This window comes from Bombina bombina, chromosome 2 (assembly GCF_027579735.1).
Source record: "Bombina bombina isolate aBomBom1 chromosome 2, aBomBom1.pri, whole genome shotgun sequence".
Classification (NCBI taxonomy): Eukaryota; Metazoa; Chordata; class Amphibia; order Anura; family Bombinatoridae; genus Bombina; species Bombina bombina.
Window position 1 is genome coordinate 854,662,159 of NC_069500.1, and position 10,836 is coordinate 854,672,994.

At 38.7% G+C, this 10,836-nt stretch overlaps 1 protein-coding gene across 1 annotated transcript; it reads left to right on the top strand.

The window, feature by feature from the left end:
- The first annotated feature begins 2,571 nt into the window (after window positions 1–2,571).
- LOC128648059 (kinesin-like protein KIF17) lies at window positions 2,572–5,615 on the top strand. The gene is given in 1 exon segment (XM_053700740.1): window positions 2,572–5,615. A coding segment is annotated over 1 exon segment (2,430 nt). The 5' UTR covers window positions 2,572–2,614; the 3' UTR covers window positions 5,045–5,615.
- Window positions 5,616–10,836: the final 5,221 nt, after the last annotated feature.

Consider the following 10,836-nt stretch of genomic DNA (forward strand, 5'->3'; position numbering starts at 1 on the left):
GATAGGAAAAGTCCAGAGCCAGACCCAAATGCTAGAATGAGGTTAATTACACCCTAGCACTGTGAGTGTAAACCAGGACCTGACCCCACGACAGCTTCAGTATAACAAGTACTCACTGAAATAGGGTGGAAGTTGGCTCAGCAGGATCAGGCGATGAGATTTCATGCAGATAGGGATTAACCAAAAGAGTAATCAAGCAAGCAATGTCCAGCAACGTGTAATCAGGCAGGTAGGGGTTAACCAATAGAGTAATCAAGCAAGCAATGTCCAGCAACGTGTAATCAGGCAGGTAGGAGTTAACCAATAGAGTAGTCACACTTAGCAATGTCCGGCAACGTGTAATCAGGCAGGTAGGGGTTAACCAATAGAGTAATCAAGCAAGCAATGTCCAGCAATGTGTAATCAGGCAGATAGGGGTTAACCAATAGAGTAGTCACACTTAGCAATGTCCGGCAATGTGTAATCAGGCAGGTAGGGGTTAACCAATAGAGTAATCAAGCAAGCAATGTCCAGCAACGTGTAATATCAGGCAGGTAGGGATACGCAGATTCGAGGTCTAACAAGCAAAAGTTCAGATATCAAGGATTCAAAAATATAAGTACTCACTTAGCCACGAAGGAGAACAAACAGGCACCGGAGGAGAGAAGACGCTGGAATAAGAAGCCGTTCTGACGTCAGCAGAGAGGGACGGCTCAGTACAGAGTTGCTAGGCAACGAAGCGTAGCGCAGAAGAGGGAAGAAGGAAGAGCGATCAGCTGAGTGATCACGACAGATAGATAGAGAGATGATAGAAGATAGATAGATAGATAGACAGACAGACAGATAGATAGTGTAGATAGAGATAGATAGATGGATGAATAGATAGATGGATGAATAGATAGATAGATAGACAGATAGATACTGTAGATAGAGAGAGATAGATAGATAGTGTAGATAGAGATAGAGAGATGGATGGATGGATGGATAGATAGATAGATAGATAGATAGATAGATAGATACTGTAGCTAGAGATAGAAATATACTATAGATATTTCTTATTATTATTATTGGTTATTTGTAGAGTGCCAACAGATTCCGCAGCGCTAAAAACATAGGCGGAATACAAGGAAAAATTTATAGGGATCAAACGGGTAGAGGGCCCTGCCAAGAGTCGCACTGTTGTATTAACCTCTTAAGATCTTTAAAGATTAGTTCACTGATTTACAATCTACGGGGTAGATTTATTAATGGTCAAGCGGACATTATTCTCTGTTGTGAATCATGTCCGCTCGACCTCGCTAAATGCAGACAGCATACTCTGTTTGCATTTAACATTGCACAAGCATTTCTGCTGAAATGCTTGTGCAATGCCGCCCCCTGCTCACTGTTGGCCTTGCTTCTTAATTTCCATTTCAAGCTGACCTGAAAAGATGATGCATCGATGCAGCATTCATTGCTTAATAAATAGATCCCTAGATGTTAAGTTTCAGATAATTGATTTATTCCAATTTCGTATTTACAGTTCTATTATTCTGGTGAACAAAATGCCCTACCCATACTTAAATATAACATATTTAACATAGTAACATAGTAGATGAAGTTGAAAAAAGACCAAAGTCCATCGAGGTCCACCTATACAAATCTAAAATACTTACAAAAAACTCCAGTTAATCTTAAATAATCCCACTAAAAGGTAACCCATTTAATACTAGCAATCATATCCATGAATTTTGTTTCTAGACAGAAATGTATCCAAACAATTTATAAATGTATCTAGGGTATTGGCATTCACTACCTCCTTTGGTAATGAGTTCCACAATTGTATTGCTCTTACAGTGAAAAAATTTTTTCCATTGCAGGAGATTAAATCTCCTTTCCTCTAACATTAAATTGTGACCTCTTGTCACAAACAATTTTCTTGGAATAAACAGAGCTTCTGCCATCTCTGTATATGGGCCTTGAATATATTTATATAAAGTAATCATGTCACCTCTCAAGCACCTTTTTTGTTAAGAAAACCAACCCAGTTTGTCTAGCCTCTCCTCATATCTTAAATTATCCATTCCCCTATTAGATTTGTAACCCTTCTATGAACTTTTTCTAGTTCTGCAATATCTTTTTTGTGATCGGTCCCCAGAACTGCACTCCATACTCAAGGTGAAGCCTTACCAGGGATTTATATAGTAACAGAATTATGCTTTCCTCCCTTGAATCAATGCCTCTTAATACATGCTAGTATCTTATTAGCCTTTGTAGCCGCTGCCCTGCATTGTGCACCCATATTTAGCTTGTTATCTATTACTACTCCCAAATCCCTTTCCTCCTTTGTTTGGCTAAGTCTGGTCCCATACATTGCCTGCTTATTTTTACTTCCAAAATGTAGAACCTTGCATTTACCTGTATTAAATCTCATTTTCCATTTACCTGCCCATACTTCTAATTTTTGCAGATCCCTTTGTAACAAAAGTTCATCCTGCTCTGACCTAATGACCTTACTTAACTTAGTATCATCTGCAAAAATAGAGATGTTGCTATTTAATCCTTGCTCCAAGTCATTTATAAAAATATTAAAAAGAGGGGAAACATCTGGACTGAGGCCCAAGACGGTGATACCCGCGGAGCGGCGGGAGTAATAATGGCCTCAGAGTCTGTGAAAGTGGTTGTGCGATGCCGGCCCATGAACGACAGAGAGAAAGAAATGAACTGCCAAGCTGTGGTCACAATAGACAGTAGTCGGGGTCAGTGCTTTATCAGAAAGCCAGTGGAAGATGAGGAGACCCCAAAACAGTTCACATTTGATGGCGCATACTACGTGAACCATTGTACAGAGCAGATTTACAATGAGATTGCGTACCCTTTGGTTGAGGGTGTCACAGAAGGATACAATGGTACCATCTTTGCCTATGGGCAGACAGGCAGTGGTAAATCCTTCAGCATGCAGGGAATCCCAGACCCTCCTACCCAGAGAGGAATCATTCCCAGGGCATTTGAACATATTTTTGAAAGTATACAGTGTGCAGAAAACACCAAGTTTCTCGTCCGAGCTTCATACTTGGAGATCTACAACGAAGAGATTCGAGATCTGCTAGGAGAGGACACAAAGCAAAAAATGGAACTGAAGGAGCACCCAGAGAAAGGCGTGTATGTGAAAGCTTTGTCACAGCACACCGTGCATAGTGTCACTGAGTGTGAGAAAATAATGGAGACAGGCTGGAGAAACAGATCTGTGGGATATACCTTGATGAACAAAGACTCCTCTCGTTCACACTCCATCTTCATCATCAACATAGAAATGTGTACCACTGATGAAAATGGGAAAGATCACCTGCGGGCTGGGAAGCTCAACTTGGTTGATCTAGCCGGCAGCGAGAGGCAGTCTAAAACTGGAGCAACAGGAGATCGTCTGAAAGAGGCCACCAAAATAAATCTATCCCTCTCAGCACTGGGTAATGTTATTTCTGCTCTAGTGGATGGAAAATCCTAACACATCCCTTACAGAGACTCCAAGCTGACCCGTCTTCTCCAAGACTCACTTGGAGGGAACACCAAAACTCTCATGGTGGCATGCCTATCCCCTGCTGACAACAACTATGACGAGACCCTCAGCACCCTGCGATATGCTAACCGAGCCAAGAACATCAAGAACAAACCACGTATCAATGAGGATCCAAAGGATGCCCTCCTGAGGGAGTACCAGGAGGAGATTAAGAAGCTGAAGGCCCTGCTGACTTCACAAGCTGAAGACCTGCCAGCATTTGATAGATTGTCAATAAAAGAAACACAGCCCCAAGTATATGCCAATGAAATTGATGCAGAGACTGAAAAACAAATGATCAGGCGGGAATATGAGGAGAAGTTTGCCCGACTGAAGGCAGACTATGAGGAAGAACAGAAATCTCGGGTCCGATTGGAGGAGGATATAAACAATTTACGTAACTCTTATGACCTCCATCTGAGTACTCTGGAAGAGGATCTTAAGAAAAAAGCAGTTGCTGTCATTCCAGGTTCATCAGATCCAGATGAAGCGCCATTACTCCAGCCAGAAACTACACAACCACAGACAGCAGTGCATTTGCGAAGTATAAAACGGGAGACTAATGGGACTGATTTTGTCCCTGAAGAACTGGGTGTTGCTGAGGAGGCTGCTACCTCAAGGACTGACAGCCCCCAGCAAGTCCTTGCCAGGCTGCAGATGCTTGAGCAGCAGGTAGTCGGTGGAGAACAAGCTAAGAACAAAGCCCTGAAAGAGAAGCAAAAAAGCAGGAAACGGTACGCAGATGAGAGAAAGAAGGAGCTGCTGGATGCTCTCCAGAATACGGATGAAGAAAGCAGTGAGTGCATCCTCTTAAATGTCTATGAGTCCATTCAGGAGGAGCTACAGGCTAAGAACCGTCTCCTGGAGAAGATGCACAAAAAGCTGAAAGCTGCTGAGATTGAAATTGCTGACCTGCAGTCTGAATTTGAACATGAAAGGAACGATTACTTGACCACCATCCGCCGGCAGGAAAGAGAACTAATCTTGTCCCAGCAGATGCTCGATCAGATCCAACCACTCATACGACGGGATTGCAGCTACAGCAACCTGGACAAAATCCGAAGAGAGGCTTCATGGGATGAAGATAGTGGAAGCTGGAAGATGCCAGAGATTGTCATTCAGAAAACCAGTCTCCCCACGGCTCCGGGTCTGCCACAGACTAAGCCAAAGAAGATGTCTCCTGTAGAAAATGGAGAGTATCAGATGGAAGAGGATCGTTACAAATTAATGCTCAGCCGAAGTGACAGCAAAAACATAGCCAGCAATTACTTTAAATCAAAGCGAGCCAGCCAGATCTTGAGTGCTGATCCCATGAAAAGTATTGCTTTGCATAGCACCTCCCAAGCATATGGTGGCCCTATCAACACATCTCCAGTCTTGACTACAAGCATAAGCTCTGTTTCACCTATTCAAGGGATGGACATGCCCCTACCTCGGCCTTTTCGCCTTGAGTCACTAGAACTCACCACTCCTACAGCCAAAAGCAAACGCAAGAAGAACAAGTACCCAACTGGCGTTGAGCCATTTTGACCACTGCATAGGAACAGACACTTGCTCTCTAAGCAACATGCCTTCAAAAAAGTATATTTTTCTGGTTTTTAACTGTTTCTGAAAACAGAGACTGCCATTTGTCAGAAATAAATCCAAGATCTTTCCAAAATATGTTGAATGGATCTTCTAAAGTAGCACGTTCAGAAGATGTCTATTTGTGAACAACTCTTTAATTTGAATTCAGAACATTCAGTTCTATAATTCCAGCATTTCCAGCCACAATCTCTAGAAATGCAATTCCACTGCCTTAGGTGGGTGCCATTCTAAGTACTCACTGTACTGCTGTTGTGTATTGTTGTTCCATGCGTATGGCAATTTTAGTATAGGTCCTATCCTGAAAACATTTTTGAACTTACTGTATAAAGTAAATGTAAGGATTTCACCAGTATATTCACTGGTCCAAAACGTTGTGGATTGTTAACTGACTGCAGAGGATCTGGTAGTTTTATCATATGGTAAAACACCCACCAGACTTTTTGTTCTTTAACCATAATGCCATATCACAAGTTGTTACATTTGCACAATAAACTGCCTTATGGTCAAAAAAAAAAAAAAAAATATTAAAAAGAACAGGGCCCAGTACTGATCCCTGGGGGACTCCACTGATTACCTTTGTCCAATCTGAGTATGATCCATTTACTACTACTCGTTGCTCCCTATCTTTTATCCAGTTATTAATCCATGAGCTAAATTTTTCAGCTATTCCCAGTTTCTTAATTTTGTGCATGAATCTCTCACGTGGCACTGTATCAAATGCCTTTGCAAAATCTAAGAATATCACATCAACTGATTCCCCTTTATCTATATTTTTACTTCCTTGTAGAATCTAATTAGACTAGTTTGACATGATCTATTTCTCATAAAACCATGCTTATTTGAACTCTTTAAACTATCAATATAAAACTTTATAATCCCTTCAAGTATCTTCCCCACTATTGATGTCAGACTAACTGGTCTATAGCTTCCTGGATCATCCCTGCTTCCCTTTTTGAAGAGTGGCACCACATCAGATTTATGCCAATCCTGGGATACCATGCCTGAGCATAATGAGTCTTGAAAAATTAAGAGTAGAGGTTTGTCTATAACAGTGATACGTTCCCATAACACCCTTGGGTGTATTCCATCTGGGGCTGGAGTTTTATTTACCTTAATATTATCCAGTTTTTTTCCTAATATCCTCTATACATAACCCAGTTAATGGTATGGGCTGGCATGTTGTAGTTTTTTCCAAAGTATTGTCCATTGGTTCCTCTCTTGTGTATACTGAAGAAAAATAAATGGTTTAGTACCTCAGCCTTCTCCCTGTCATTGTTAACCATGCTACCCTCAACGCATTTTTCTGTACCTATATTGATCTTCTTAGATTCTTAGATACTTAAAGAACCTTTTAGGGTTTTGTATAATAATAAAAAAAACATTTAAACATATTTAAGAATTAATATATATTTTCTTCTAAACATTATTTCATGGGTTGCTTTAACATTAACTTTAAGAAGTTTTTATCAAGTGTTTGTGGCAGAATCTTCATTTTTATAAATGATCTTGATAGTGTATCTGCAGGGTCAACATTAGAGTACATTTTCTAATAATAAATAGCCCAATAAACTTAAAATAGGTCAAGAAATAGAAATATAAATCCTTTCTGTGACATAAAATCATTGAGATGCAATGCTCAAGGCAGTAACATTTCTCCAAAGGATTACATTGACAATTTACATCTTTTTCTCTTAATCCAAGACTAATTCCCTCAGGACTGATAAAAATGTGTCCCAGATGTAGCACATGCCAATAGTAAATCATGAAAAAGAATACTTTTATTTCAATTGTTGAAAACTACATCCACTGTAGGACTTCACAATATAGCTGTAATACAGGAATTAGCATATGACAGTAAATACAATTATATCTTGTAATTTAACAATATTATTTAAAATCATATAATTTAACATGTCAAGTCACAAATGTCTGAGTAGTGGCTGTAAACATTTTCAGTATGGTACTCAGGCTTATATTATGCGAAACGGTAAAGAATATGTGTAACCCCCTACAGTCCAATAGAAAAAAAAAATTAAACAAAAAATATTGTTCTTTAGAGGCTTGTTATGAGGGGAATACAAGCTGTAATTTATGGCTGTGACTGAAATGCTATAATGGGTTTTTTAGGCAAGAAGTAAAAAATAAAGTTGTCGTTGATCTATGGAACCAGAACATAAAATTGAAGAGTGTGAAAAATGTTTTTCTGCAGTATTTAATGCCCTCTATTTTTCCATGCATTCTTTAATTCTCACAAGATTTCCAGGCTCTGCTTATGAGTAGCACCCCCTCATTATGATGCTTCCACCACCCTACTTCACTGTAAGTATAGTGTTTGTTGAGGTATGGGCAGTTTCACATAGTATATATATGTGAATTCAACAGATATATTTAGTCTGCATGAAGTCCATGGTTTTGCCCTTTAACACAACATTGAATCCCTAATAATTCCACCGCTGAATTATCACAGCTGATATATGTCTTGGATGTCTAGGATATTATTATGTGTGTGTGTGTGTGTGTGTGTGTATCACCATTCAAGATGTAGTACTTGAGACCAAATGAGTTTTTATATTTGCTAGAAAAATAACTATTTATTAATTTTGAGACATTGGTATAGAAGCCAAAGAGGTATTGTGGAAGTTTATACTGAAGAAGTGTCTTTAGACCGCTGCTTTATAACTGGTGTTTCTGGCGAGCCAAACACGGGGCTTCAAGCTCCATATGGAGCTTGATAGATATGCCCCTAGACCTCATCACATACAATAGCAAATGCAAATCAATGTGTTTCACCCCCTGGTAAGCACATTGTTTGTTACAACAAGATTGTGACAATCCACTCGCTCATGGACAATTTACTCATCTAGACACTTTTAGACATTTTTAGCATCTCAGTCTGCAGCATGAACTTTTGGACTATAACTTGGTACCTTGTTTGCATTTAGCATTTTATTTTATGTTCGGATGCCCAATCCAGTCCCACAAGCTATTATCCATTAAGGACAATGGCTTGTGGACTTTAGGCTAAACTAGTCTTAGAACTCCCCCACAGCTCAGTACAAATACAAAGGAAACATAGCATAATAAGTCCAACTGTATTTAGCATGAATTGCATAGGATTGTAATTCTGGATGCACTCTGCTGTTAATTTTGTTATGCTGTGAGTAAACGTTTTACTTTAATCAACAATTAATACATACCTTTTTAACTGTCCCCCATCTCTTAAATACTGCTGGACTTATTCTGCTATGTTTTCATAATCAGTGAAAAACACACAAAAAAGTGACAGACATAATATTAGAGAAACTGAAGTGGAAAAAAAGTAATATAATAAGAAAGGCCCCCTGTTTACAAAGGGTTGCGCCATTAACATTGCTGGACCATGCTAGCATTAGTGCACAAATTGGTATTACAAGTCCATGGTAATGAAGAATTACCAGACCACTTTTAGTGCAGCACACATGCCTTAAAGGGAGACTAAGCCCAAAATTATTGTTTCATGATTCAGGTAGACAACACTATTTCAAATAACATACCAATTTACTTCTATTATCTAATTTGTTTCATTCTTTAGATATTCTTTGTTGAAGAAATAGAAATTCACATGAGAGAGCCAATCACACAAGGCATCTATGTGCAACCTCCAATCAGCAACTACTGAGCCTATCTAGATATGCTTTTCAGAAAAGGATATCAAGAGAATGACACAAACTTAGATAGAAGTAAATTAGAAAGTTGTTTAAAATTGCTTGCTCTTTCTAAATCATGAAAGAAAAAATTTGGGTTTAATGTCCCTTTAATTGTACTTTCAATGAAAATCCCTTATTTTACAAGATGAAAAAGTTAGCACGACTTGAAACATGAAGTAGGATTTGAATAAAAGTTTAAAGAAACACATGCGCCTAGATTTAGAGTTTTGTTGGTAAAGACCCGCGTAGCTAACGCTGCTTTTTTTTCCAGCGCACCCTTAAGACAACGCTGGTATTTAGAGTTGTCTGAGTGGCTGCGTTATGCTCAGAAAAGGGTGCGTTGAGCCTAATTTAGCTCCACTTCAACCTTCAATACCAGCGTTACTTACGGTAGTGGTGAGCTGGCAAAGCGTGCTCGTGCACGATATCCCCATAGGAAACAATGGGGCAGTTTGGGCTGAAAAAAACCTAACACCTGCAAAAAAGCAGCGTTCAGCTCCTAACGCAGCCCCATTGTTTCCTATGGGGAAACACTCTCTAAGTCTACACCTAACACCCTAACATGAACCCGAGTCTAAATACCCCTAACCTTACACTTATTAACCCCTAATCTGCCGCCCTGCTATCGCTGACACCTGCATTTTATTATTAACCCCTAATCTGCTGACCGGACACCGCCGCAACCTACATTATCCCTATGAACCCCTAATCTGCTGCCCCCAACATCGCCGACACCTATATTATATTTATTAACCCCTAATCTGCCCCCCAACATCGCCGCTACCTTACCTACACTTATTAACCCCTAATCTGCCGACCGGACCTCGCCGCCACTATAATAAATGTATTAACCCCTAAACCGCCGCACTCCCGCCTCGCAAACACTATAATAAATAGTATTAACCCCTAATCTGCCCTCCCTAACATCGCCGCCACCTACCTACAATTATTAACCCCTAATCTCCCGCCCGCAACATCGCCGCTACTATAATAAAATTATTAACCCCTAAACCTAACTCTAACCCTAACCCTAACACCCCCTAAGTTAAATATAATTTTAATTAAACGAAATAATATTCCTAAAATTAAATAAATTAATCCTATTTAAAACGAAATACTTACCTAGAAAATAAACCTTAATATAGCTACAATATAACTAATAGTTATATTGTAGCTATTTTAGGATTTATATTTATTTTACAGGCAACTTTGTATTTATTTTAACCAGATACAATAGCTATTATTTAATAGCTATTGTATCTGGTTAAAATAAATACAAAGTTGCCTGTAAAATAAATATTAATCCTAAAATAGCTACAATGTAATTATTCGTTATATTGTAGCTATATTAGGGTTTATTTTAACTAGGTAGCTATTAAATAGTTATTAACTATTTAGTTAATAACTATTTAATAGCTACCTAGTTAAAATAATTACAAAATTACCTGTAAAATAAATCCTAACCTAAGTTACAATTAAACCTAACACTACACTATCAATAAATTAATTAAATAAAATACCTACAATTATCTACAATTAAACCTAACACTACACTCAATAAATTAATTACATACAAATACCTACAAATAAATACAATTAAATAAACTAACTAAAGTACAAAAAATAAAAAAAGCTAAGTTACAAAAAATAAAAAAATAATTTACAAACATTAAAGCTAATTACACCTACTCTAAGCCCCCCTAATAAAATAACAAAACCCCCCAAAATAAAAAAAATTCCCTACCCTATTCTAAAATACAAATAGAAAAGCTCTTTTACCTTACCAGCCCTTAAAAGGGCCTTTTGCGGGGCATGCCCCAAAGAATTCTGCTCTTTTTCCTGTAAAAAAAAACATACAATACCCCCCCCCAACATTACAACCCACCACCCACATACCCCTAATCTAACCCAAACCCCCCTTAAATAAACCTAACACTAGGCTGAAGAGATCCATCATCGGGCTGAAGTCTTGATCCAAGCGCGGATCCATCATCCGGCTGAAGTCTTCTATCAAGCGGCATCTTCAATCTTCTTTCTTCCGGATCCATC